This window comes from Caretta caretta, chromosome 1 (assembly GCF_965140235.1).
Source record: "Caretta caretta isolate rCarCar2 chromosome 1, rCarCar1.hap1, whole genome shotgun sequence".
NCBI classification, from domain to species: domain Eukaryota; kingdom Metazoa; phylum Chordata; order Testudines; family Cheloniidae; genus Caretta; species Caretta caretta.
The window spans coordinates 12058073-12085279 of record NC_134206.1 but is presented as its reverse complement, the minus strand read 5'-3'; the positions used below and the strand labels follow the sequence as shown (position 1 = coordinate 12085279).

The following is a 27207-nucleotide window of genomic DNA, read 5'->3' as shown; positions in this document are numbered from 1 at the left end:
ATCTCCCCCCACAAAGCAAGTTCACACAAGGAGCAGGCTATGAGTTTGACTCCAGCTTTATTTTAAGACCTGAACTCACCCCTACCACAAGGTCATTGATGCTCCTCCACACACCTGCTGTCTCATCAGAACAGTGTTAACAGCAGGAAACTTGGGGGCCAACATTCTTTCCACTTAAAATTAAATAAATAGTTACTAGGACTTTAAAAAAAAATCCCCATCAACCTGCCTGACCCACCCTCCTCCAACTTCCAGCATCACTGCACTAGAATCCTTACTCCTTGACTAGACCTTGGAACAGCTGCTACATAAAGCTCTAGGCCAGCCATTTAAGGTGTTGGTGCTTAGAAGTCAGGTCCCCTAATCCATATTAAGGCATGTAAATAAGTGGCTTGGTCTTCAAAAGGCACCAAGAATCTGCCCCTTCTGCTGAGCTGAGGGGAGTTCAGAGCTCTGCAGCCGGAAAAGTCAAGTCAATGAAATACAGAGTAAGGCAGCCTAATGTTCAGGCCAGGCCTGCCAGTCTGAACACATAGGCTCTAGTGATTAGCCCTTGGAATGATCCAGCTGAAGATTGTTTCCCTGTCTTGCCATCAGGGAAGGATCTCACTCCCTGATCGAGGGATTTTACTGCCCGCTACCAGACTGCTGGTCCAGGGCTTTGCCACATCCCAGGTGCTAACTCCAATTCCGGTCTCTTACCCTCTGAGCTGTAGTGTCTCATCAGCCTAGGTCCATCAGGTCTTGGCCCTGGGGGCGGGGGGAAATGTACATTTGCCCTTCTAATTTGGAAGAAGCAAACTTGCCATTAAAAAACAAAGCCCAATTTGAAGGGTCACATTCCCTACTAGGGCAGAGGCTCCTGCTCCCACTCCCAGGGGACTACAGCTACGGCTCCTCCCTGCAGGCCCAGATTTGTTCCAGAAGAGGAGCAGAGATCAGAGACTAGAGGCTGACACATTAGTGACTGGAGGCAGCTTGGAAGAGTCCAGAGCCAGTCTCAGTTCACAGACAGGAGAGTCAGTGCTAGCAAGGGCTCATGCCACATCTGTAAGCTGCACCCATGACAGGCTCAAAAAGGGGCCTCCCAGGAACTGCGGGCAGCCATCATGGCGCGTTTCAGCTGCTCGTAGGTCACAAACATCACCACGTTCCAGGATCCCAGCCGCAGGAACGAGGGCATGAACCTAGAGCCAGCAAGAGGGGAGAAGAGTCACAGCTAGGTCTGTGGGTTGAGACTTCCCCATGTCTTTGCCTTTGGTTCACTCCCCTGCACCTGGGACAGCCCCATGAGGAGATAAGCTAGTGAGAGTGAAGTGGATGCGAGTTAAAGTGCTTCAGCAGGGAACTGGACAGCTGGATTCAGCCAGATCAGTCTAACCTATGTGTGCAGTTCAGCAGCAAACAGACTAGAACAGGGGATGGGGCTCCATAGATCTTAATTTTCAGGTCAAACAGGTTCAGTTTATAAGCAAGATGGTCTGAGTTTGCAGTGTTGACAGCTAGCCTGGAATCAGTCAAGCTGGACCCTTCCCTCCTTATACCTCACCAGCAAGGAGGGCTCTGCAGGGCTGAGTTATTCCCTGTCACACCAGTAGCAGCCCTTTGCCTCCAGGTGTTTGTGGCCCAACTTGGGGCTCTGTTGATGAAGCGTGAGGAGAACAGGGCAGCCAGCGCTGCAGGGCTCACACTGCTAGTTTACTCATTCATTACAGAATCAGCAGAGCTGCCCCTGGACCACACAGGAACAGATCTGCAATCAGGAAGGGGCCCTTCCTTTGAAAATACAACTGCCCCATCAACTCAGTCACTGGTGTCCAGATCCACCTCTGAAGGGCTGGTCACTGCTAGGCATGGAGCCATCCAAGGATGGCTCCATCCTCTTCCCTTCCCCCTCCCAGTGCTCCTGGGGGGTATCAGTTCAGCCCTGATGTGCTAGCCTGGGCCAGGGAGCCCCACACTTGAAGCCATGGGCTTCAGATCCTCCAAGCAGAGCCATTCTGTAGCACAAGGTTTTAAAATCCTCCCCATCACTTGCAGCTTCCTTCGCCTGGGGTATTTTTGCTTGCTGTCTCAGTCCAGAGCTTTGCCATGCACAGATCAGCTGCTGGGGCTCCACCTCAGGGGTGGTTGCATTTCAGTGGCAGGTGCAGGGATGCTAGGACTGTGCTGGGCATACCATGCGAGGTCACTGGTGTAGAGAATCCTAGCAGTAGGAGCTCTACTCACCCCTTGTAGAAAGCCGTGGGCCCCTCCTTCCTCAGCATGGTAAGGGCACAGCTGACGGCACTTCCATAGTGGCCGGGGGCAGAGTTCATGTATCTGGTCTTCACTACATCAACGGGGGAAGCAACGAGCGTGGTGCAGAAGCCAGCCCCGAAGGCAGAGGTGAAGTGACACGGGAGGTTATCTGCCAGACAGGAGAGGGGATGGGTCCCTGAGCATGCAGGTCAGTAACCGGATTCTTAGCTGCTTAGGGGCTAATCTAGCACCGCTGTTGCCAGAGTGCTCACAAGGGGACAACATGTACTGTCAAGCCAGGCAGCAAACCATGCTTGGGGGGTGTGAACCCTGACCCCCTCCCTCCTGGTGCAGGACTTTCTGGGAGTCTGTCCAGGAGACAGCATCCCTACATATCAGGCGCAAACCTCTATGGGATCTCCCAGCAGGCTGTCACACAGGCCAGGCTAGAGCCAATGGATCTGCTGCTACCTAGATCCACCTGCCATTGCCCCCTGCATGACAGCCAAGGACTGGCTCCACTAGCCCCTAGTGTCCTGGGAATATTTCTTCTCACTCCACCCTCTGAGAGCCAGCAGCAGTCCCTCTATTCTGGCTGTGCAGGGGGGAATAAGCCAGGCACCTCTTTGGGCCAAGGCAATAGGAGATGGGTGGGTCATTCCATCGGTGCAGTATTTACAGTGCCCAAGTAGAGCCAGCTGATCTTCCAGCGATTGCTCAGTGCAGGCAGGAATGCGTTAGCAGGGGTTACTCTGGCGTGACTTCCCACCTCTCGCTTAGGACTGTTGCAATCTCACTTTAGGAGTAGGAGCCCATGTTCTTGGTCAGAATTGGGTCTGTACGTATCAAGTCCTGGATGGCCGTTAGCCTGCCCACTGCCCTGTGGCATCTGAACTGAAAGCACTCAGCGCCTGGCAATAATCAGACACAAGGTCAGCATCCTGCACTAGCAAGCCGGACACCCACCGGTCATGAGGCTGTGTTTGAGCAGCGTGTCCTTTATCAGGTCATAGGTCACCAATTCTGTGCAAGTCACAATCGCGTTACGGGCCACGTTGGGGGAAGTTCCTGTAGAACAAGGAGAAAAAGAAGTGGTCAGCAAAATGGATGCTCTGGGTATGTCTACACAGCGGAAGCTAATGACAGCAAGACTCAGAGCCCAGGCCACCTGACTCTGGCAACAAGGCTAAAAACAGGCATGTAAATGCTCCTGCTCAAGCGCCGAAACCCAGAGGATGTCTACACTGTTATTTTTAGCCCTGTAGCACAAGCCTGTCAGTTGACCCAGGCTGAGACTTGCTGCCCCAGGTTTTTGGCAGTGTAGATGTAACGAGTGTTGCTTTAGACCTGGCCCCTCCATGCAGGGTTCTGGAACTGCACCAACCTTTCCACAGCCCTTTGAGTCCCTCCTCCTTGGCAATGGTCTTATAGGCATCCAGCGTCCCCTGGTATCGCCTGCCACCCTCCACTCGGGCCTGGGCCTGGAACCTCACTTTCACCACGTCCGTTGGCTGGGCAATGGCCACAGCCATCGCTCCAGTGGTACATCCAGCCAGGAGTCGGCTACTGATGCTGACACCTAGCAAAGAGAGCAGGGAACAGAGTGAGAGCCAGAAAGAGGAAAGTCGGTTCACACAGGGGAGCTGTGGACTCTACAGGGTTTTAGCTCTGTCCTGGGTCCTCACATGCCCCCACTTAGTGCTTTAGTATCTGAGCCCCTCACAATCTAGTGTCTCTCCCCCAGCACCCCTGTGGGGCAGGGCAGTTATCTACCCATAGGTAGATACCAGAGCCTGGTGCAGAAGGAGGAACTGAACCCTGGTCTCCCACGGCCCAGGCTAGACCTCTAACCACTGGGAAGTGCTTCCTCTCCAGCCTTTGCTAGCCTGCTCTACCCCCAGGAGTGGAGCCCCTTGGGCATGGAGTATTATCCCCATTAACCGACTCACCCCAATGCCATAGAGAATGGCTCCCAAACCTCCTACTTCCCTGGGCCTGCACCACAAAGCTGGCCTTCCCCTGGGAAGGTCAGATCCACACCAAACCCTCGGGTTGCGGCGGCTACTGCCACCAAAGGCAGCCAGGTGCGCAGTGGAGCCTCTAAAAGGCTCCATTTTTGGCTGTCTAGCACAGGGCCTGGAAATACACAGGCCTCTCTTGGGGATCTTGTCAGGTCCCAACTGCCACCTGACCCCAACAGAAATTTAATTTCAGCCCAGCTAAACCCACTGCAATGGATGCATGGGAGACCCTCCAGGGCACATCACGGGGACTGAACCCGCGACCTTTGGATGGAAGAGCATGAGCCTTTATTGTGTGAGCTAGAGGACCCAGGCCATTAGCTTGGAAGCCATAGCAGCTGCAAACCTTTACCCACTCCAGCCACGAGAGGGGGTCAAAGGCCCACATAACAGGCACTCACGCTCTGATCCCCTGGTGTAGAACTGCTTCACGGAGTCGTACAGCCCGATACGGACAGACGCGAAGCTCATCTGACGTTGGAGCCCAGCCACCAGGCCATTGTACAGGCTCGTGGGACCCTCCGTCTTCACCATGGTGGCAATGGTGCCAAAGACACCTTTGTACCGAGCAGCTTTTGTGTTAGCTGCTGACTTGGTCTCTCCTTGGATCTGTACAGGAGAGAATGGGATGAAGAGGCTTGACAGTGATTTGGGGTCCTGGCCCAACTCACTACTCCAGCCCATGCGTGGCCTGCGTTGAAGTGTGATCTGGATTCCCATCCTGGAGACTGGGGGCTTTACCGCCCCTTCGGGTCCTTTGTTTCCAATTTGTGTTTTAACAACAAAGAGCTGTGAGTCAGGGTGGCACCAGCTGCCTAAAGCATCAGACAGTAGCACAAGCTTACAGCCAGAATGGGCTGTGTCCCAGCACCCTGGGTGTGGGCCAATTTCCAGTGCCCCATACAAAGGGGCTGAGGGTTAAATTTAAATGAACTCTGAAAAGTCTGGGGGAGCAACACCCCCATTGCTGGCCTTAAATTATGAACAAAACCCCATCACCCCAAATCTGGGCCAAGTGTAAAAGCCAGTCTCAGAGCCACACTGACCCAAGCCAGGTTTGCATGAAGAGCTGCCGAGGGAAGGGCTGCGTGGACCTCTCGGATGTCCATGAAAGCTGGCGCAGGCTTTTGATGCATCACAGCTGCTTCCGTTTCCCCCTCTGCCAATCCAAGGGCTGCATTTGGAGAGGCGTGTTGCTCCCCCCACTCCCTGGCAGCGGGGTTCGTGAGTGCGCTCAGCGCTCCACAAGAAGTGGTCAGCCCCTTGCAGGATCAGCCCCATGGCTGCAGGGCTAGAGATGCCCAGCTTAGCTATACAATGGCTAAGGGGTGGGGAGTGGACGGGGTGAGTCTACCCATTGTTAGAGGGACACACACCAAGGAGGGTGCGGTACAAAGGGGTGTAACTAGGAGCAATGGGAAGAAATAAAGGAAAAATCCAGGAGATGCCTGGGATCTACACTGAAGTGTATTCGACTGTGGAAGTACCAGCTAAGGAAAGTGGTGGCAGCATCATTGTTTGGGCCCACACTCTCGCACGCTCACTGGACCGGCTGGGGGTTGGCGGAGAATGCACGTCATTGAAGATTAAATACGAAGGCACGTCTGCCATTGCTCAGCATCATGCAACAACAGCAGCTCAAGCCACAAGGATGCTGAGCTTAGCATGGACCCCGAGACCCCTGTCCACACGCCTGCAGAAGTTCTCACCTGCAGTCTGACTTTCGCCGTGTCCAGGGGGAAGGTGATCAGATCGGCTATGCATGCGGCTGTCCCAGCCCCTAGGAACTTCACCATGGCTGTCGGGGGGACATCGGTGGGCTTGAATCCAACCATTTTGCAAGCTTCTGAGCTGCTCTGGAGAAGCCAAGTGCGCACGAGGAGTGGAAAGGAAGCGAGTTGCGTTCCGATGTAGCAAAGGGCAAGACAAATGGACTCTGTCCCAGTCTAGATGGGACAGAAACAAGAGCGATAAACAGAGCTCTAAAATCTGGGCCACACCCTACCGCTTTCTACATTACATCAGGCAAGGATCACCACACACATTAAGCAACGCTCCATCCCTGGCATCTGGTTCTCCATCACGGGATACAAGCAATGCCCATGTATTCCAAGAAGAGATGCTTCTATCCGCAGGCAGGGGGCTTTTGCCATTCATAACACCCATTTTTCAGATGGGCAAATTGAGTCAGAATCTATGGCAGAGCTGAGGCTAGGAGACACAGGAAACCTGGCTATACATTCCCTGCTCTAACCACTAGACCACACTGCCTTCTCAATTTGGCTTCCATGCTAAACTTGGATTAAATACATTTAAATATCTGGCATGGAGAAGCGTTAAGGCATTGCTGCTTAAATAGGTGACTAGCCGGCTACCTAAATTTAACCGATCCTGTGTGCATTTCCCACCTCTTGGGTTGGGGGTGAGAGAGACACACAGATCCTCACCAAATACTGTTCCTTAGAGGTTAGGCAGTACTGAAGTAGGTAGTACTCAGCATTTGGTACATTTGTGTTTATTATCTGGGCCATGCAAAACCTGCCCTGAGCAGTCCATTTCCCCACTTGGAGCAGGAGTTTTAGAAATGCTGCAAATAGGGAAGTTGTCACTAGGCAACCATCATGTGTTTAACACCACAAGTTTGAGGGAGTTGAGGCGGATTAGCAGGCAATTTCATCACTAACCGAGCCTGCATTCTGGGTCGGTCTGGTCAGGTTTTCATTCAACGGTAATGACATTTTTAGTTCCTTAAAAAACAGGAGGCGAGTTCTTCCAACTTGGTTTTTATGAAGCCACTGGATGCATGACTGAGGTGTGCAGCCTCAGCGCAAAGCCAGCTGCAGAGGAGACAGATGTGCTGGTAGGGCACCATTCAGGATTTGGTGTAAGTCAAGCCCGGTAACCCCCACACACTGAAAGCTGGAGATGAAGGCGATGTGTTTCACCAGTTGGGGGGTAACGTCACTAACCACCACCCCGCCATCCCCAGCTAGATTCTAAAGGCTTGTTTTGGTCAGCTGAAAGACTGTTGTCCTAGTGACTGATGGGGGTATCTACAACATGCATCAGCTGAGCATGGAGCTCAGATCTGACTGGGTGCACTTGTTGCTAGGCTGTGACTAGCCAAGAAACCTAGCTGCCATTGTCCAGGATGTGGTTGCCACATGGCAGTAACAGCCTGCTAGTAGCCACCACGCTTGAGCACAGTCGTAGCTAGAGTAGGCCATTTCTGGTCCCAGTGTGGACAGGATCTGCATTGGCCTTCACTAAGATTTTCCTACATGGGTGGGGTTCCCAATTGTAACCCTGTCCACAGGAAAGGAGGACTGTTACCCAGTCACCCTCCATGCAGCAGGAGTTTCCTTAGGAGAGCTCTCTCCTAAACAGGGTAACTACCGCCCTAAATGAATATTTCCACCAGTTAAAAGGGGGAGAGAAGGGCACTGCTTTACTGCCTTCTGAAGTCGCTCTAGAAACACAGCTGCTGGTCAAGCTAGGATAGACCATGGGGTCCAAGATCTTGCAGAAGGACCATTTCTCAGAGTTAGACACATATACGGCCATCTAGTCACGGGAGATTAGACTTTGGATTTATGGACTTCACCTATTAAAGAGATTTACAGTGTAACAACTTAGAGACCAGTAATGCAGCCCTCATTTTGTGATCAGCAACTGCAATCAGACCACCAACCTCAAACCCGGTTAGGCTGCTCTTTGTGGAGTTAATTTCAGCAGGTGACTCCATTTAACAATCCCACCTGGAAGAGGATCCCTTTAACAGATCAGCACCTAGCACCGATCTACCAAGCCAGAATTAGGTCTTAGCCCAATTCGTTTTATGAAACTAATGCTCAGGCTTCAGTCCCAGAGGCAAGAGCGCCGCCAAACCTGATCGATGCAACCGAAGAGCATTAGGGAAGCCGGTACATTGAAGCGTTACCTTAGTCAAGTATTTCAGGGCGACTGCGCTTCGATCAGGGTTCTCTGAAGGTATCGCGCTCGTCAAATTTGCTTACTGCAAGGACTATCTGATCCCCCTGGTTTTCCATAGACGGTCGTTTAGAAGCGAGACACCTGATAATCATACTCCCTAGCCTGCAGGGGGGCACACATGGGAGCAAAGTACGTTTTACAGGCGGAGTTTTTCCCCGTAGTCAAGATGGGCTAGTGACGCAGGAGCGGGAGCTGAACTGCGGCCCACGCGCAAAGGCAGCGCAGTCCAGCCGCTCTGCGGAACCGCCGCGTGTTGATCTGCGCGGAGACACCGACCTGCGTTTACAGCTCGGGCGGCCCCCGGAGTCAGACGCAGCGGAGCCCGGCCGCGATCCGAAAGCGCTTTTCGGGCAGCATGAAAAAGCCAAGACAAGAGCAAGGAAAGCCCGCCCCGTGTCTGGTGCCCGGTGTGGACCAGGGATTGCGGCTCAGCCCCTGGCTCGTCTCTACCGTGGGAGCAGGGGTTTCGAGCGCAAGGCCAGTCACTTCGAGCCACAGCTGGCCATCCTTGGGCACGCTGGGTGGGGGGCGTCGTCTCCCGCAGATGGCCCTGCTTGGAGAGCCAGGACTTGGGCTAGTCCCCTGGAGGCGTGCGGGGAGATTTAGGGTCGAGGGGTCTTGATGCTCCTAAACCCTCTCGGCGCGCGGGGAAGTCTCTCCCCCCAGCACCTACCCGCAGGCAGAGGCTGGAACCCCGCGGGGCGCTCCGGTTCCGGGCGGGGGCGGCGCGCTGCAGATGTTCAGCTGCGCCCCAGAAAACGCCCTGCGGGGAGCCCCCCGCGCCCCTCCCGCAGCAAGACACGACAGCGAATGGGGCCCGGGGCAACTCGCCGCCCCCCGGGTCTCCCGGGCAGAGCCAGCGAAGCGCTGCAGGGGCCGGAGCCCACCCAGGGTGCCGGCTCCCAGGGGGGATCCGCTCCGTCCAGGCGCCCGAGCCTCTGTCTGCGGCGCCCCGGGCGGGCTGGGGGGCGCCCCGGGCGGGGACTGACCTGAGTCCGAGGAAGAGACACGGGGGCAGCGGCACCGGTCGCAGAAGGAGGAACACGCCGGTTGCTGCCGCTTTATAGCGCCCGGGAGTCGGCATCAGCCGCCCCGCCCCGCCCCGCCCCGCCCCGGCGGCCGCACCCGACCGAGCTGGCGCAAACCCCCCCCCCCCCACCGATCGCCCCACTCCCTGCCCTCGCGTTACCCCCCCCCCACCGATCGCCCCACTCCCTGCCCTCGCGTTACCCCCCCCCACCGATCGCCCCACTCCCTGCCCTCGCGTTACCCCCCCCACCGATCGCCCCACTCCCTGCCCTCGCGTTACCCCCCCCCACCGATCGCCCCACTCCCTGCCCTCGCGTTACCCCCACCCCACCGATCGCCCCACTCCCTGCCCTCGCGTTACCCCCCCCACCGATCGCCCCACTCCCTGCCCTCGCGTTACCCCCCCCCACCGATCGCCCCACTCCCTGCCCTCGCGTTACCCCCCCCCACCGATCGCCCCACTCCCTGCCCTCGCGTTACCCCCACCCCACCGATCGCCCCACTCCCTGCCCTCGCGTTACCCCCCCACACCGATCGCCCCACTCCCTGCCCTCGCGTTACCCCCCCCCACCGATCGCCCCACTCCCTGCCCTCGCGTTACCCCCCCCCACCGATCGCCCCACTCCCTGCCCTCGCGTTACCCCCCCCCACCGATCGCCCCACTCCCTGCCCTCGCGTTACCCCCACCCCACCGATCGCCCCACTCCCTGCCCTCGCGTTACCCCCACCCCACCGATCGCCCCACTCCCTGCCCTCGCGTTACCCCCACCCCACCGATCGCCCCACTCCCTGCCCTCGCGTTACCCCCACCCCACCGATCGCCCCACTCCCTGCCCTCGCGTTACCCCCACCCCACCGATCGCCCCACTCCCTGCCCTCGCGTTACCCCCACCCCACCGATCGCCCCACTCCCTGTCCTCGCGTTACCCCCACCCACTGCCCTAGCCAATGGGGGAGCAGTGCTAGGAAGGGATCCCCCCCCTTGCTGGGAGCAGCAGGGGCGCTGATGAAGGTTAGGAGGCTGATGGCCCCTCCCTGGTGCGAGGTGGGGCGAGTGTTATCTGTCAGCACAGCTGAGTTGGCGATCAAAGGTTGCAGAAGGCGACCGGTCCCTGAGGCGAACAGGTGAACCAGCTGGAAGCAGTAAGTCCCTGGCAGGGAAAGGCCCTGCTCAGCTGCTCCCCTGGCCCCCCCAGTGCTGCGGCTGAAGTCAGAAACTAACTGACCCTGACATGGAGTGTGGCCTCTCTCTCTTTCTCGGTTCCTCATAGTCAGCGGGAGAGTTCAACCAACCAAGCAAAAATGAAAACATCCGGCAAAGAACTATAAAACAATGGTCAGGAATTTTTTGCCCTGGGGCTTGGCTGGCTCAGGGGGCTGCTAGTGGGACAATAAGTCTTTTGCTCTACAGCACTGGTGCAGATTTGGTGTAGATTGGTAGGCCCCCAAAGTTCATAGAATCATAGACTATCAGGGTTGGAAGGGACCTCAGGAGGTCATCTAGTCCAACCCCCTGCTCAAAGCAGGACCAATCCCCAATTTTTGCCCCAGATCCATAAATGGCCCCCTCAAGGATTGAACTCACAACCCTGGGTTTAGCAGGCCAAAGCTCAAACCACTGAGCTATCCCTCCCACCACTGAGTTGCCACCATCTGATGGCTACTCAGTGGCCTATGCAGTGGACAAAGAACCCAAGGGACCATGAGAGGTCAGCTAGTCCCGTCCCTTGTAATGAGACAGGACCAAGTAAACCTAGACCTCACAGGTGTTTGTCCAAGCTATTCTTCAAAACCTCCAGTGCTCGGGACTATACAACTTCAGCTGGAGGCCCCAGCCAGATGGTGATACTAACCAAAAGGCTGAACAGACATGGGGGATAGATGCTCCTTTGAAACCCGGAAATGGTCCTTTCCAAGTCAGCTGTGGAGGTGGGAGGTGATGCTCCTGCAGGTGAAGCTTGCACTGCTGCTTCCCTTGGTCTATTGTTCAGTAGGGGACCCAGCACTTGTCAGGAACGTGGAATTCACTTGGAACCCCAAACAAAATGAAAAGGGAGGGGACAGAATGGAGATAAGGGACTGTGTAGCCGGCAGCCTCTAAATTCATATTTCCACTGTTATTCCAGATCCTCAGAGTACACTTCTGTTTCCTTGTGGATTGTCTCCTTGATACAAACGTGGCACCATAAACCAATGTCAACTAGAGTTGTGTGTGTAAAACAGGCACCAGAGGCAAAAAGACTAAAAATGACTAATAGTCTACTCTACTTGCGCTATATTGATGACATCTTCATCATCTGGACCCATGGAAAAGAAGCCCTTGAGGAATTCCACCACGATTTCAACAATTTCCATCCCACCACCAACCTCAGCCTGGTCCAGTCCACACAAGAGATCCACTTCCTGGACACTACAGTGCTAATAAACAATGGCCACATAAACACCACCCTATACCGGAAACCTACTGACCGCTATTCCTACCTACATGCCTCCAGCTTTCACCCTGACCACACCACACGATCCATCGTCTACAGCCAAGCTCTGCGATACAACCGCATTTGCTCCAACCCCTCAGACAGAGACAAACGCCTACAAGATCTCTGTCAAGCTTTCTTACAACTACAATACCCACCTGCAGAAGTAAAGAAACAGATTGATAGAGCCAGAAGAGTTCCCAGAAGTTACCTACTACAGGACAGGCCTAACAAAGAAAATAACAGAACGCCACTAGCGGTCACCTTCAGCCCCCAACTAAAACCCCTCCAACGCATTATTAAGGATCTACAACCTATCCTAAAGGATGACCCAACACTCTCACAAGTCTTGGGAGACAGGCCAGTCCTTGCCTACAGACAGCCCCGCAACCTGAAGCAAATACTCACCAACAACCACATACCACACAACAGAACCACTAACCCAGGAACTTATCCTTGCAACAAAGCCCGTTGCCAATTGTGCCCACATATCTATTCAGGGGACACCATCACAGGGCCTAATAACATCAGCCACACTATCAGAGGCTCGTTCACCTGCACATCCACCAATGTGATATATGCCATCATGTGCCAGCAATGCCCCTCTGCCATGTACATTGGTCAAACTGGACAGTCTCTACGTAAAAGAATAAATGGACACAAATCAGATGTCAAGAATTATAACATTCATAAACCAGTCGGAGAACACTTCAATCTCTCTGGTCACGCAATCACAGACATGAAGGTCGCTATCTTAAAACAAAAAAACTTCAAATCCAGACTCCAGCGAGAAACTGCTGAATTGGAATTCATTTGCAAATTGGATACTATTAATTTAGGCTTAAATAGAGACTGGGAGTGGCTAAGTCATTATGCAAGGTAGCCTGTTTCTTCTTGTTTTTTCCTACCCTCCCCCCCCCCCCCAGATGTTCTGGTTTAACTTGGATTTAAACCTGGAGAGTGGTCAGTTTAGATGAGCTATTACCAGCAGGAGAGTGAGTTTGTGTGTGTATGGGGGTGGGGGGGATGTGAGAAAACCTTGATCTATGCAGGAAATAGCCCGACTTGATTATGTAAAGAGTTGTCACTTTGGATGGGCTAGCACCAGCAGGAGAGTGAATTTGTGTGGGGGGTGGAGGGTGAGAAAACCTGGATTTGTGCTGGAAATGGCCCACCTGTTGATCACTTTAGATAAGCTATTACCAGCAGGACAGTGGGGTGGGAGGAGGTATTGTTTCATATTCTCTGTGTGTATATAAAGTCTGCTGCAGTTTCCACGGTAAACATCTGATGAAGTGAGCTGTAGCTCACGAAAGCTCATGCTCAAATAAATTGGTTAGTCTCTAAGGTGCCACAAGTACTCCTTTTCTTTTTGCAGTCTATGCTATGGAGACTTCCCAAATGTACCCTCCTTTCTATACAATTCATCCTTATGGGATAAGATCTCTCTGTTTTCCGTCAGTGTCTTCAATTATAAAATGCACCCACGCTGTTCTTATTTCTCGACTGTGCTTTTGGCTGAGCTTCTGTGGCTCAAATAACCCTTGGTCAAAACACAGTCCTAATCGGGTATCTTCCAAGTGGAGAGGATTTATTTGCTCACGCACTTTCCCTGTTTAAGAGGTCTGGGAAAGATCGGTTTCCAGGGGATTGCTGTTACAGAATTGCCTGAAAAATGGAGGTAAGATTCTGTTAGCCATTTAAAATGATTTGTCTCATGTTACATGAGACACAGGCAAGAAGTGGAGGCTTATGTTCAACTAACTGCATCTTTCTAATCACCAGAAACAACCCCTGCTAAGACCAATCCCTGAAAAACAAAATGATTTTGGGACATCTGTGAACCTTTTCATTGAGCTTGGACCAAAATCAGCCCTGACATAAAGGTGGAAGACAATATGAACTGCATGCGTTCAGCACCTAGTTGCTTTTTTAGATGCCTAAGTATGGATTTGGGTGCCTCACTTTAGATGCCTCGCCCTGCTCTACATCCAGAAATGGCGCCAGTTTAACTAAATTGGTTTCTACATTCATTCAGTTAAATCCATGCCAGTGTGGACACTCTTTAATCAGTTCGAGTGCCTTAGCTGCATTCACAAATTTGAGACTATTGGCCTTTCCACCCAGTCGTTAAGAACAGTAGCAATTGTTTTAATTACCTGAATCCTCAAAGGAATATTCAATCATTTGCATATTCCAATCAGTCCTATGAAATAGCCTGTCAAACGACTGCACCATCAGGACACGATAATGGGACAAAATGAGCTGGAGTTTCCTGGTCCATGGATCAGCATTGTCAAGATGAACAAGGGCTCATGAAGTCTGAGGCTTGACAATGAACAGCCTTTTGGGTTGCATAAGGAGTGTTCTCATTTCTTTGTGCTGTTTCATTCTCTTTCCTGATCCCCTAAAAGGCAGTGGTTGCATTTGAAGGTTCCCTTTATAACCAGAAGGGCTGGACAACGTATAAGTCTCTGACCCAACCTCTGCCTCAGAATTAGTGTTCTGATTGGCTGGTTGGCTCCAACACCCAGAGGCTCACATCTGGGGACTGATCACTGAAAAGCGCCACAAATGAGCTGGGACTCACTAGTGCTTTGCTTAGCTTTAGCCAAAATATCCCCCCACTGCTACATTTTGAAGAAACCTTCTAAAAAGCATCACTTTGCTCCACAAGGAAAAGGGACCAGATCCCATCACATCTGTTAACTCCTCAATGCTTCTTTGAATGGTTTGATGCTATCTGTTATATTGCTTCCCACCGCTGCAGAAGAGGGCAGCAATAAAAGACACACTCTGGTGTGGCTTAATTCTTTAATGCTATAATCATAGTCCAGTTAGAAGTAGAATTGAATGTTGATGTATCTGTCTTAGAGTTTTCTATTGTGCCCGTCACTGTAGTATCTAAGGTAGTGGTTCTCAACCAGGGGTACTCAGAGGTCTTCCAGGGGGTACATCAACTCATCTACGTATTTGCCTAGTTTTAGAACATGCTAGATAAAAAGCACTAGCGAAGTCAGTACCAAGTAAAATTTCATACAATGACTTATATACGATACACTGAAATGTAAGCACAATATATTCCAATTGGTTTATTTTATAATTATATGGTAAAAATGCGAAAGTCGGCAATCGTTCAGTAACAGTGTGGCTGTGACACTTCTGTATTTTTATGTCTGCTTGTGTAAGCAAGTAATTTTTAAGTAAGGTGAAATTTAGGGTAGGCAAGACAAATCAGACTCTTGAAAGGGGTACAGTACCCTGGAAAGGTTGAGAGCCACTGATCTAAGGCCTGGTCTGCCCTTGAAAGTTATATCAGCAGAGCTACATCAGTCAGGGGTATGAAGAAAACACCCCGACTGATGCCCACCTAACCCCCAGGGTTGATGCAGCTATGTCAATGGAAGAATGCTTCTGTTGACATAGCTAATGTCATGGTGGGAGGTGGTGTTCCTGCACCGACAGATCACCGACAGAAAAACTCCACCCGTTGGGTAGGCTGTGTCTGCACCAGTGGGCTGTGCTGGGCTAATCTTTATGTGTTATGAATTTCAGTGCTTGCAAAGAGCATGGGGCTGTGGTTACAGAGCAGCTGTGCACGGAGGGCGAAATTCACCTCTGCGCAGCAAATCACCGCAGGGTATGCAGCATGTATCCCACTTGGCCTGGAGGGTGCATCCATCCCAGATGAGTGCTGCATAAACCTTGTACTGACTGCACAGGGATGCCCTGCTCTGGCTGCAAGCTCTGAGTTAGCGTTGCTATTAGGTGTAGCTCAAGCTGGTGATTCTGCTCTGCAAAGCCCTGTATCATTTGGGATGCCATTAACTGCTCCACCGGGACAGTTAAAGGTGACCTGTGAAGGGTGTTTTTAAAAGACTGACCGTGTGTCCCTTGTTGATCCTTTAGGATGTGAACCAAGGAAACTGGAAAGGGGCCGGTGCTGCTGGATGAGACTTCCCCAAATCACTCCTGTGAGCTCAGCACTGAAGGGGAAATTCAGCACAAGGTTTCTGCACCTGGACCGGGGTAAATTCCACTCCACTGCTCGGGTGGGGGCCTGCCTGCTGTAGTTGCCATTGTCGTTCATTGACCAGAGCGATGCTGTTGCTTTGGTCTCAGATTAGTGCTTTCGGTGAAGCACGGGGGCTCATTCGTCCAGCTCAGAAAGATGCAGGGTGAGCTGATCCCACTCGGATTCAAGCACTGGGATCATTCTAGGTATTTCTAACCCGATGCTTAGATCCCTCAGCTGTCCCCTCTGGGTTTGCACCACAGACCTTTCAGCATGGGCCAGATCGGAAAAAGAGAGAAAGGACTAAATCTGCCAAAGAAAAGACAGAAGACCTGCAACGAGATCCCCTGGGGGCTGTCTGAGTCCTTTTATTAGCAATGGCTCCAAGGCAGCAATAACCATGACACAGTTTAATGGCCACTTGTCCCCTGTGACACAAGTGATCCAGGTGAGGCGGGCAATACTCCTCCAATAATTCCCTCTCAGTGCAGCTCCAGAACACTGACTAGTATGCACCGCAGGCAGCTCGGGCCGGTTTCCTGCTGCAGATCCATCTGTGGGCGGTCGGCTCTGTGGGAGGGAGAGAGGATCTAAAGTTACCTGTGTCTTGGTAGGCGTTTCTTTTGCATTATTTATCCCACTTCTGCTTCCCGGCACATCAGCTGGGCTGGTTGAATCATACAGAGACCAGAGATGGAAAAGACCTGGCAGGTCCCAGCTGGTTGGTCCTTTCACTGGGCTTGTTCCCTAAAGTCTATTAATCAGTGAATAATCCAATCTAAGGCCTTGGCTACATTGCAAAGGGTTTGCCAGTAGAGCTATGCCGGTAGACCAGCAAGAGAGTTCTTTTCCCAGTACACCTGATACCTGTTCTCCAAAGAAAATCAACTATACGAGCAACAGGACTTTTTTTGCTGGTAAAACTGTATCTGCGGTGGGGCTTTTGCTGGCCAGTGATTTAGCTGGGAGGAGAGCTGGGGGCACTGGAATAAGCTACGCTGCCAAGGCATAATTTTGCTGCCTCCACATTAAGAGCGCTTTGCTGATCTAGTACGCTGGTATACCTGTGCCGGTAAAGCCTTCCAGGTGTTGACTTGTGTCACAACTATAAAGGGAAGGGTAACCACCTTTCTGTCCACAGGGCTATAAAATCCCTCCTAGCCAGAGGCAAAACCCCTTCACCTGTAAAGGGTTAAGAAGCTAGGGTAACCTCGCTGGCACCTGACCAAAATGACCAATGAGGAGACAAGTTACTTTCAAAGCGGGGGGTCTGTCTGTCTGTCTGTGTGATGCTTTTGCCGGGAACAGATCAGAAATGCAAGCCTGCCAACTCCTGTTAAGTTAGTAAGTAATCTAGCTAGAAAATGCGTTAGATTTCCTTTTGTTTAATGGCTGGTAAAATAAGCTGTGCTGGAGGGAATGTATATTCCTGATTTTGTGTCTTTTTGTAACTTTAGGTTTTGCCTAGAGGGATTCTCTATGTTTTGAATCTGATTACCCTGTAAGGTATTTACCATCCTGATTTTACAGAGGTGATTCTTTTACCTTTTCTTTAATTAAAATTCATCTTTTAAGAACCTGATTGATTTTTCATTGTTCTTAAGATCCAAGGGTTTGGGTCTGTGTTCACCTGTACCAATTGATGAGGATTATTATCAAGCCTTCCCCAGGAAAGGGGGTGTAGGGCTTGGGGGGATATTTTGGGGGGAAGAAGTCTCCAAGTGGGCTCTTCCCCTGTTCTTTGTTTAAAACGCTTGGTGGTGGCAGCATACTGTTCAAGGACAAGGCAAAGTTTGTACCTTGGGGAAGTTTTTAACCTAAGCTAGTAAGAATAAGCTGAGGGGGTCTTTCATGCAGGTCCTCACATCTGTACCTTAGAGTTCAGAGTGGGGAAGGAACCTTGACAACTTGTCTCTATTCAATATAATTAGGCTAGCACTATTTCTACGTGTAGACCAAGCCTACCTTTAAACAACTTGAAGGACGGGGCTTCCACCACTTGGGAGCCAATCTTGACCCTCACTGTTAGGAAACCTTTCCTGATTTTCCTCCTACGTTTTCCTTGGTTTAATTTCATCCCCTCCCCATTACCTACTCCTCTCAGACCACCCTTACCAAATCATCCCCTCGATGGTGTTATCCAGCTCCCGGCCCCCAGCACAGTAACATCTGAGCACCTCACCACACCCCTGTGAGGCTCAGGAAGAATTATCCCCGCATCCGCAGCAGACCAAGGAATTGAACCCACCTTGAATCTCATTGGGGTATTTCTTTCTAGAGCTGTCAGGAAATGACTATTTCCATTAGAAGATTTTTAAGGTTTTTTCCCCCAAAAAACTATTGTTTTGATAAAACCCACAATTTTTTTTGACAAAAACAATTGTTTTTTTTGCAAAAATTTCCATTTCTTCAAAAAGTTTGGATGAACATTTTTTGACTATTTATTTCTTCCCATGTCCCAAGTGTCTCTAAGTTCCTTTGAGTTATTGCTCTGATCTTGTGGCTTGCCAGAAAACTTAAAGAAATAAGCATAAAATTTTCTAAAAACCAGCGCAACTGGTGGGGGGCCAGGGCTAGAGAGCAGCATGGGGCAGGGTTTGTGTCATCAGGCTGGGCAGGGGGCAGAGCATGGACCATGCCGCGTGCGCCATGAAAATAAAAAGTCCAGAGAAAAAGTGGCGCCTAGAGTTAAGCAGAAAAACCCACTTGGGTAAAGAACCCACCAATCTGTAAAAAGCTAAGCCCCGATCACTTTCTTTAACTACATTGGCAATTTCCTCCCTATTTGCTATCACTCATGAAAGCTGTTTATTCCTTCTGAAGATAGTTAATAAGACTAAACCTAATCCTGACCCCTGTGCTTCCCCATCAAACTGCTCTCCCATCCGTCAGAGTGTACCTGGCCCTCTATCATCACCCTTGGATTATGCTCCAGTTTCCTGTCCACATGGCAGCACCTGGATCCAAGATGGTTCAAAGAGCTCAGAGGCCGTATCGAAAGCTTTACTAAAGTTTGGCTTCATTGATGGTTTTGTTTTTTCGAGTCCTTTTTTGTCACTTCAATATCGTGCATCCCTTGGGCATGTTTAAATAACGTAATTTACGTTGGCATCTCACCAATTGTGACAAGTGGGTTTTGAAAAGCCAGCTGTCTCCGGACAGTCCATCCAAAGCTGCATGCCCCCACCTCAGTGGCTGGGAGCGTATGTCCCAGTCAAAGTTCAGCAGCAAGAGCCAGCTCTGCAAGCTTTGCCTGGGAGAGGAGAATCCATGGGAGCCCCCATGCTGTCCTCTGTCGTCTCATCCCAGAGACCTCCCTGGGGCTTAGGATGGAGATGCCCACGTCTCCTGGGCCAGCATCATGGCGCGTTTCAGCTGCTCGTAGGTCACAAACATCACCACGTTCCAGGATCCCAGCCGCAGGAATGAGGGCATGAACCTGAGGGAGGGGACAATAGATATTAAGAGATCCAATAGCATAGAGGCTAAGGAATTTCCCCTTCATCCCCAGCCAGGGTACTCCATGCCCCTGGCAACCAACAACAAGCTGTATCTCTTCCTGCCCTTGGCTGGTGGATCCCCCATCCACTAGCTCCCTCATGATCCCTGCTATCCATGGGTTCCCCTCTGTTCTCTCCTGCTTGGCATCACACACCTTCAGACAGCTCCCCCTGCCACTCCTATTCTTTAACAGTAGCCTTGATTCCTGCCTGACCTGACATGGCACCCACCCCTGGCTGGAGACACCTTACCAGTTGCTCTGCGCACATATGGTGCTCTGTAAATAATGAGACCGAGTCAGGTGGGCTCGACTCTTTCCCGTGTTTCGCAAGCACAGCAGAATATGAAACCAGACTAATAATCTGTAATACTTAGCCCTGGTCTAGGCCCAGATTCGCAAAGGCACCAAACTCCCACTGATGTCAATGGAAGTCAGGCGCCTCTCTATACCTGTGAGCATCTGGGCCCTTGCACACATCAGCTGCAGATCTCAAAGAACTTTACGGAGCTGGGTAGGTATAATTCTCCCCATTTTACACACAGGGAAGTGGAGGAGCAGAGAGCTCCAGGCTCCCATGTTGTAAAGGCTTCTGGGCGTCTTGTGTTTCAGATGCCCATGGTGAGAGCCTCACGCCTGCTCTGCAAAGGTACTAAGCATCCACCACAAGCCAGCTGAAGCCAACAGGTGCTTATGGGACAGACTGACAATGTCCTGGACCAACCTTGTGGAATGAAGATAAGTGGATAGCAGACTGGATGAGGGTTAACGCCTTTGGGGGCATTGTGTTAAAAAGGCAATGGTGTCTGTGGCACTGTGTGGTGCTCCTCGAGGAGGAGGAGGATGCTAATGTCATTCCTCCAGCTGGGTGTTTGGAGCTACCCCAGGGAAGTGGAGTTCAGATGGGATTCCCCAGGACCCACAGACAAAGGAAGGGTTTGGGGATAAATAGCCTGTTACAAACCGGCTCAGGGCCGTCTTCCTGATTCAGCAAGCGGAGGCCCCAGTCCTTTGGGGAGGGTTGGGCCGACTGGGCGCTTTTTCTGAGGTAAAGCTGTGATGAACTTGAAACTCCAAGGAAACCCCATGGGTGGGGTGTTGCAGGACTGCTCCTGCCCGAGCCCATGCAAGGGCTGGGGTGATCTCTGATGAGCTTCTTAGCATGTGTGCAGGTTCTTCCCTTGTTTTTAATGTTTTCTCTGTAGTACTTTTACCTCAAGAATAAAATAGACGTGCACAGAAAGAGCGGTGGGATATCTATAACCGGGGCCGTCACACTGTTAAGCTTCTCTGAAGAGAAAGCAAGCAGGCCTGTTTGGGCAGGCTGGGAATAACACAGTGAAGGCAGGGAACAGCTCCGCCTGGCAGAAGGGAAAGAGATGCATCTCCACCCAAGAGAGGGGACAGCCAGGGGAGCCGGAAGCCTCTGAGCGGGCCCTTGCGGGATCACTGAGGGGAACTAGAGGTGGAGTTGCCCTGCCCTGTGCTGCTTATCACCTTTGAAAATCGCAGGCTGAGGGGCCACGGACCAAGCCACCCATTAGAGGCTGCTTTGGAAAAACTGGCCCAAAGTGACTTGCCCACGGTCACACGAGCTGTAGTAGAGCGAGGACGAGAACCCAGGTCTCCTGACTCTCAGCCCAGTGCTCTGTCACTGTCAGTCTCCTCTGTAGACTTGTTGCAGGAACACCTGCGCTGCTCCTTGAGTAGGCTATAGGCATGGTACAGGCCTGGATACAGATTTGTAGCTGTCTCAGTGCTTAAGCGCCGCTTACCCCTTGTAAAATGCTGTGGGTCCTTCCAGGATCACCATGGTGAGCATACAGTTCAAGGCATTTCTGTATTGGCCGGGGGTGGAATTCATGTATCTCGTCTTCACGACGTCGACGGGAGAAGCCACCACAGTGGCGCAGAACCCAGCTCCGAAAGCAGCGACGAAATGGCAAGGAAAAGTGTCTGGGGGTGGAATATGGGTAATGGGTTTTGGGGTAGTGGAATTTTCCATTGCCAACGGGATGATTTCGCCTTTACGAGCCACTTGCAATTAGTCATCAGTGCCATGCCCAGCTAGAGTGCATGCCACCCAAGGACCTCAGTTCAATTTACAGACATCAATAAACTGATCCTCTCCCCGAGAGAGTGGTAAGTATCTCCATTCCCCACATGGGGGAAACGGAGCCATGGGAGGTTTGCTACTAACTTTGGGACACATACCTTGAGACTCTTTGGGCTTGATTTTCAAAGCTACAGAGCCAGTTGTAATGCCAGCTGAAGTCCATGAGAGCTGCGAGGTCTCCGCACCCCTGAAAATCAGGCCCAAGATGCCCCAAGCTGGATGCCCCCAAACTGAAGTACGTAAAATCAATGAGTACTTCTGAAAATATGGGCCTAAGTGCCAGGTTCCCAAAGGGATTTAGGCATGTAGTGGGATTGCCTAAAGCGTGTAGGCACCTAACTCCCAATGGGGGTTTTTGGAAATCCAACTAGTTGCCCATCTGCACCCCTAGGTGCCTGAATCCCTTTGAAAATCTGGCCCTAAGTGACTTGCCCAAGGTCATGCAGGGAGTTTGTGGCAGAGCTGCGAATAGGTCTTATGTCTTCTAAGGTCTAGTGCTCTGTACTAGACCATCCTTACCACCATGCTGCTGAAACCTCCACCTGATGTCTGAAGCAGCATTGGTAGCTGGCTACAGCCCTCTTTGCAGAATGAGGATGACCCATTGTGGAAGGCCATCAGGGAAGGAGAAGCAATGGAGAGGGCTCAGTGAGACAGAGCTCTAACCACCAGGCTCCCCAGACGGAAAGGAAGAAGGAAGGACACCCTCACTCACTCAAGGCCTTGGTCCCCTCCTCACCTGTCATTAGATGATATTTCAGCAGCATCTCCTTGAGGAGGTCATAGGTAACCATCTCTCCGCAGTTCACGATGGCGTTGCGGGTGATGTTGGGTAACGTCCCTGAGGCAAAAGACGCAAAGGATGAATGGTTTAGAGAGTGACTCTGACCCTACGAGATCACACTGCTCTTCTGAAAGCAGAGTAGGGCTGGTGATGACCATGACTGTATTATTAGTAATCGTGTTTATTACACCTGTGCCTAAAGGAGCTCTGCTAGGTAACAGGAGTTCTATGATACCAGGATTTTAAGGGATAATAAGAATAATACTTGCCATTACGTGGCATTATTTATCCACAGCGGTCAAAGCACTTTACAAAAGTGGCCAAGACTCATTATCCCCATTATACAGCTGGGGAGAGAGAAGTCCAGAGTTGCACAGCAATTCAATGGCAGAGCAAGCAATGGAACCTGAGAGCCCTTGACTCAGTGCTGGGCTCGGATAGTTGGATCACCATTCCATCTCGAGCACACAAGGAAATGGGGAGAGAGTAAGTGATGAGGCAAACCTGTTTATTGCAGGTTTGTGGGCTCGCCATGAACCTTACTTCTGTGATGCAAGAGGAAAAAGGACATTCACCCTTGCCCTGGATGGGATGTGTCCCCCATCCATCGCAGGTGAGTGGTGACGCTAATGATGATTTTATGTCAACATTGTTAATGATTTAATCTCTGATCATTTGGGCAGAAGCATCCCACTATTCTGGGGTCGGGGTGGAGTCGGGGGTTGTGAGCAGGGCCTGAATAGAGCACCTCAATTTCCTTTTTCTGACCAACCAGCCCCCACATTTGGGAGGGGGGTGGCATTTTGGTTTGGTTTGCTCTGGTCCGTGATTGGTTGTGATCTGCCCTTTTGGGTCTAATAGTCAGTGTGTTTATTGTGGCTTATGCTGGGATGAGCCAGTCTGGGAAATGCATCCCTCTCTCTTGTCTCACCTTAAAAATACTACACAGTGGATTATACATGAAAGTCCCAGCCTGTGCCGAGCCAGGATGAGGGTTAGGTACCACTCAGGTCCTATTTTAAGCCCTTTTAGGGCTGCCCTAACCTGCACAGGGGCAGCCAGCCCCAGGATAGAGGAGCAGGCCTCCTCCCCACTGTGCTGGAGCAGAAATGAAGATCTGGGAAGCAGGGAAGGGAATGCTGTCTGGTCACATGGACCTGCTGCCAGAGCTGTCGCATGGCCACTCTAAAACCAGCTGGCCCTGTCCTCCAGGGATATCTGCAGAACCCGAGGGGCCAGAGCTGAATTCTGTTAGCTGGGCTTGCTCTGTTCACTAAGGGCCATGGGAATTAGGGGCCTATACACTTTTGAGGCGCTGGGCCCAGATTCTTAACTGGTGTAATTTGGCGCAGCTCCATTGACTTCCAGAGACTGACCTCAGTGGAGCCACCCTGCTTTACACCAGCGGGCGATTGGTCTGGGAGGCTCTCTCGCTCCACACAGATAAATCCTGTACCTTTCCAGAGGCCTCTGACCCCTTCCTCCTTGGCGATGGTTTTGTAGGCATCCACAGTCCCGCTGTATTTCTTGGTTCCCTCCGTCAGCCTCACTTGGGCTTGGAATCGCACCTTGACCACGTCGGTCGGCTGGGCACACGTGACTGCCATGGCTCCGGTGGTGCAGCCAGCCAGCAACCGGGTGAGAATACCGGCATCTGAATGGGAGCGAATAAACTGGGTAGCAATCTCTGGTTTGTCTCTAGGATCGACAGCTAAGTAGCAACGCACAGAGCTGAGTTTTTCTCAGCCTCCCCACTAAACCAGAGTGCCTTTCATCCCCCTTGCTAGGACTGGGCGCGAGCACGTTCCCTCTATCCAGCACTGAGGCCATAGGCGAAGGCCGACTCCCTGCATGGCCTTGGGGAAGTCACTTAGCCTAACTTTTCAGGTGGCCTCTAATTTGGGGGTTGGCCTTAGTTTTCTGGATGCCCAACTTTAAACTCTCCTGGTCTGGTTTTTAGAGGTGCTGAGCAGCACCGGAAATAGCAACCATCAGGAGGTTGTGAGTAGGGTAAGAGAAGGCCCTGCTCACCTTGTCCCACTACACCGTCCCTTTGCACTCTGACAACACTGACCTAGGCCTCCCGCCCCCACGCTGATCCAGCTGCAGACTCTGGCTCCAAAAGGAGGGAACTGCTTGTCACACATTTGGTTCTAATATGTAGTTTTTAAATGGGAAGGACCACGCTCTTTAAACCTGGCCTGGATTTTTGGGCCTGCCATTGTTTGACGGGGCAGTGGCTGTCAAGAAGACATTGAGGTGTCTGATCATGCCCCAAAGCAAGTGCTCAAACATCTAGTTTAGCTGTGCTCAGGGCACTGCAGGACCTGGATGAGACTGGGATCCTACGTGTAGCATGTTTACCCCATTCGTCATTTGGGATCTCAGGTTATTCAGCTCACTCTAAAGACTGGTTGCCTGTAATTTTTTTTTTTAAGTGGCAACATCTAGGACAATGGGCCAGAGCCTCAGCTGGTGTGAATCAGCGTAGCTCCATTCATGTAGTTCATTGACTTCCATGAGCTGATTCACGCCAGCTGAGGATGTGGCTCGACGTTCTGAAATAGAGGCTGAGAACACCGCCTCTGGAAGCATGTGGTGCCAACACTCACTCTCCGATCCCGTGGAGGTGTAGAATTGTTTCACGGAGTCGTACAGCCCAATACGAATGGAAGCAAAGCTCATCTGACGCTGGAGCCCAGCCACCAGGCCATTGTAAAGGCTCTTGGGACCTTCCGTCTTCACCATGGTGGTGATTGTGCCAAAGACACCCTTATAGTGGATGGTCTTCATGCTCTTGGTAGGCTTGGACTCTCCCTGGATCTTCAAGACGGACAGACAGACATCATTATTAGCAGATGGCAATTCACCTCTAGTGCAGCCAGCTAGATCCTGCTCCTGAAACCTTTATTCATGTGAGTAGTTCAAGTAAAGTCATCCATGAGTAAGGGTTTGCAGAGATGGGCCCATTAGCTAGGAGAGTTCATAAGCTGTAAGCTCAGTTCATGGTAGTTTGGGGCATGTACTGAGCTAGGAAGGTATTAAATTGTCATTTATATATGCATTCAACCTGCAGTTGCGTTTTTGATCAGTGAACTAGTTGCAAGGCTATAATTGTCATACATTTACACATCAGATTCCATCCAGCTGGATACCAAAGCACTTTGCAAAAGGACTGTGCAAGCGATATACCGTCGTCATCTCTTTGCTCACCACTGAAATGCAGCCACCTCTGGGGTAGAGTGTGGCAGCTGTTTATCAGTCTACAGCAACGTTACAGGCCAAATCAAGTCAGGAACTGAAGAGGCCTACCGTATCCAGCTGAAAATGGTGGAGCACATAAGTAGCCTAGATGTAATTATCAATGATGGAATTTGGCCAGAATGCCAGAGTGATGGTGGGAGGCTAAATTAATTCATGTTCGTAAAGTGCTTTGAGATCAGATAGAAAATGTTCTCCAATATCAATGCAAAGAGGGTGAAATTCACCCTGGTGCAGGGGGACAACACAAGGCCTAGGTACCATTTCAGATCCACTTTGAGGGCTTGGGGCAGATCCTCAGCTGGGGTAAACTCTCACAGGCTCATTGACTTCCAAGTGACAGTCTACCCCGGCTGAGGTTCTGCTCTCTTAAGTGGTCCCTAGCTCTTGTGCTGGGGCCTCTGCATGGGGTGGATTTCACTCAGAACTATAGTCAAGTCATGTCTGTAAAAAAAGTTATCCGTGGTTTCCGTTAATCACATTACAGCAGAAAAACAACCTGGACTTGCTGAGAAGAATACTACGGAGACGTCTCTAGGCACCCACAGATTTGCAGGGTACACAACAAACATCATCTGAAATCAAACCAGATATGTTAGAGCCTGATCCAACTCCCGCTGATGTCTTTACATTAACTTTTAATGGGAATTGGATTGACCCTTAAAGGTAACAGATGGGAGGAAAAAAGACCTAGTCTGTTTCTCAGCAAGCGCTGGATTTGTCCAATGATTTAATATAAAATGCCTTTCACTCAATTTGAGAGACCACATGGGTCAGAGGATTGGGACTTGGATTGGGACTTGGGAGCGCTCGATTCTGTGCCCAGCTCTGCTGCTGACCTGCTATATGACTCAGAACAAATCTCTTTGTCTTGACTATTTCGACTGTTGTCTCTTTGGAGCAGGAACTGTCTCCCACTACGCATCTATACATTGTGCCTGACACAGCTGAGTCCCAGTATCCTTGTACTATAGTAATACCAACAAGAACGTTTACCTGCAGTCTGACTTTCGCAGTGTCCAGAGGGAAGGTGCAGAGATCTGCTATGCATGCTGCTGTCCCAGCACCCAGGAACTTTACAGTAGCAGTTGGAGGGATTTCTGTGGGCTTCAGTCCGACCATTGCTTCCCTGGGTTAGCAGGAATCACAGTTCAGCAAATAGATGCTCCTCTGGAAGCAGCGTTCAATCAGCAAGTGATGGACCAGCAGTGATATTCTCCTTGGAAGATATGAATGAAGCTGTAAATATATTAGGGCTGTCAAACGATTAATTGCAGTTTTAATCGCCCTGTTAAACAATAATAGGATACCATTTATTTAAATATTTTTGGATGTTTTCTACATTTTCAAATATCTTGATTCCAATTACAACGCAGAATACAAAATGTACAGAATGGCATGGTGGCCGAAGCATGAGGGGCGTACGAATGTTTAGCGTATCTGGCACGTAAATATTTTGCAATGCCAGCTACAAAAGTGCCATGTGAACATCTGTTTTCACTTTTAGGTGACATTGTAAATAAGACATGGGCAGCATTATCTCCTGCAAATGTAAACAAACCTGTGTATCTTAGCAATTGGCTGAACAAGAAGTAGGACTGGGTGGACTTGTAGGCTCTGAAGTTTGACTTTTTTTTTTTGAGTGCAGTTATATAACAAAGAAAATTCCTACATTTGTAAGTTGCACTTCCACAATACAGAGATTGTACTACAGTACTGGTATGAGGTGAACTGAAAAATATTATTTCTTTTGTTTATCTTTTTTACAGTGTAA

General features: G+C 51.0%; 4 protein-coding genes and 1 long non-coding RNA gene across 7 annotated transcripts in view; 3 read left to right on the top strand and 2 right to left on the bottom strand.

The window, feature by feature from the left end:
- DNAJB13 (DnaJ heat shock protein family (Hsp40) member B13) overlaps positions 1-17350 on the top strand; it is a 32593-nt gene extending 15243 nt beyond the window's left edge. The window contains exon 8 of the mRNA XM_048839373.2: positions 15668-17350. Within this exon, the coding sequence (XP_048695330.1) occupies positions 15668-15674 (7 nt within the window). The 3' untranslated portion in view covers positions 15675-17350. The remainder of the gene's footprint in view (positions 1-15667) is intronic.
- Positions 41-9354, bottom strand: LOC125631919 (dicarboxylate carrier UCP2). Its single transcript, XM_048839401.2, has 8 exons — positions 9245-9354; positions 8203-8357; positions 5972-6208; positions 4664-4871; positions 3626-3820; positions 3208-3309; positions 2230-2410; positions 41-1187 (listed from the first exon to the last, which is right to left on the bottom strand). Exons 3-8 carry the CDS (start codon positions 6095-6097, stop codon positions 1073-1075), a joined length of 927 nt encoding a protein of 308 aa, XP_048695358.2. The 5' UTR covers positions 6098-6208; positions 8203-8357; positions 9245-9354; the 3' UTR covers positions 41-1072.
- LOC142070974 (uncharacterized) lies at positions 8453-14189 on the top strand. Its single transcript, XM_075125065.1, has 3 exons — positions 8453-8732; positions 11411-12399; positions 14173-14189. The coding sequence occupies exons 1-3, from the start codon at positions 8611-8613 to the stop codon at positions 14187-14189; spliced, it is 1128 nt and encodes a 375-aa protein (XP_074981166.1). The 5' UTR covers positions 8453-8610.
- Positions 17351-18121: 771 nt separating the features above from the next.
- Positions 18122-26555, bottom strand: LOC125631943 (putative mitochondrial transporter UCP3). Its single transcript, XM_048839450.2, has 6 exons — positions 26430-26555; positions 24785-24995; positions 23629-23826; positions 22128-22229; positions 21048-21228; positions 18122-19212 (listed from the first exon to the last, which is right to left on the bottom strand). The coding sequence occupies exons 1-6, from the start codon at positions 26553-26555 to the stop codon at positions 19098-19100; spliced, it is 933 nt and encodes a 310-aa protein (XP_048695407.1). The 3' UTR covers positions 18122-19097.
- LOC125631951 (uncharacterized) lies at positions 19207-26434 on the top strand. 3 transcript variants are annotated; one of them, XR_007355111.2, is made up of 4 exons: positions 19207-19786; positions 19885-22785; positions 23676-23810; positions 24977-26434. It is a non-coding gene; the product is annotated as an uncharacterized LOC125631951 (long non-coding RNA). The 3 variants fall into 3 exon arrangements; XR_012667277.1 differs by having other exon boundaries at positions 23676-25087; positions 25921-26434; XR_012667276.1 differs by having other exon boundaries at positions 23676-26434.
- Positions 26556-27207: the final 652 nt, after the last annotated feature.

What these genes read in the sequence shown, in the direction of transcription:
- LOC125631919 (XM_048839401.2), bottom strand. Translation starts at nt 6,097, where the DNA reads ATGGTTGGATTCAAGCCCACCGATGTCCCCCCGACAGCCATGGTGAAG. An exon ending in CAAACACAGCCTCATGACCG is followed by an intron (nt 2,411 to 3,207) that starts GTGGGTGTCCGG and finishes CCTGTCTGGCAG; the next exon opens with ATAACCTCCCGTGTCACTTC. An exon ending in CCCACGGCTTTCTACAAGGG is followed by an intron (nt 1,188 to 2,229) that starts GTGAGTAGAGCT and finishes TGCTGGCTCTAG; the next exon opens with GTTCATGCCCTCGTTCCTGC.
- LOC142070974 (XM_075125065.1), top strand. Translation starts at nt 8,611, where the DNA reads ATGAAAAAGCCAAGACAAGAGCAAGGAAAGCCCGCCCCGTGTCTGGTG. An exon ending in GCAGGGGTTTCGAGCGCAAG is followed by an intron (nt 8,733 to 11,410) that starts GCCAGTCACTTC and finishes CTGTTATTCCAG; the next exon opens with ATCCTCAGAGTACACTTCTG.
- LOC125631943 (XM_048839450.2), bottom strand. Translation starts at nt 26,555, where the DNA reads ATGGTCGGACTGAAGCCCACAGAAATCCCTCCAACTGCTACTGTAAAG. An exon ending in CTGCGAAAGTCAGACTGCAG is followed by an intron (nt 24,996 to 26,429) that starts GTAAACGTTCTT and finishes TCCGTCTTGAAG; the next exon opens with ATCCAGGGAGAGTCCAAGCC. An exon ending in GAAATATCATCTAATGACAG is followed by an intron (nt 21,229 to 22,127) that starts GTGAGGAGGGGA and finishes TTCCACCCCCAG; the next exon opens with ACACTTTTCCTTGCCATTTC.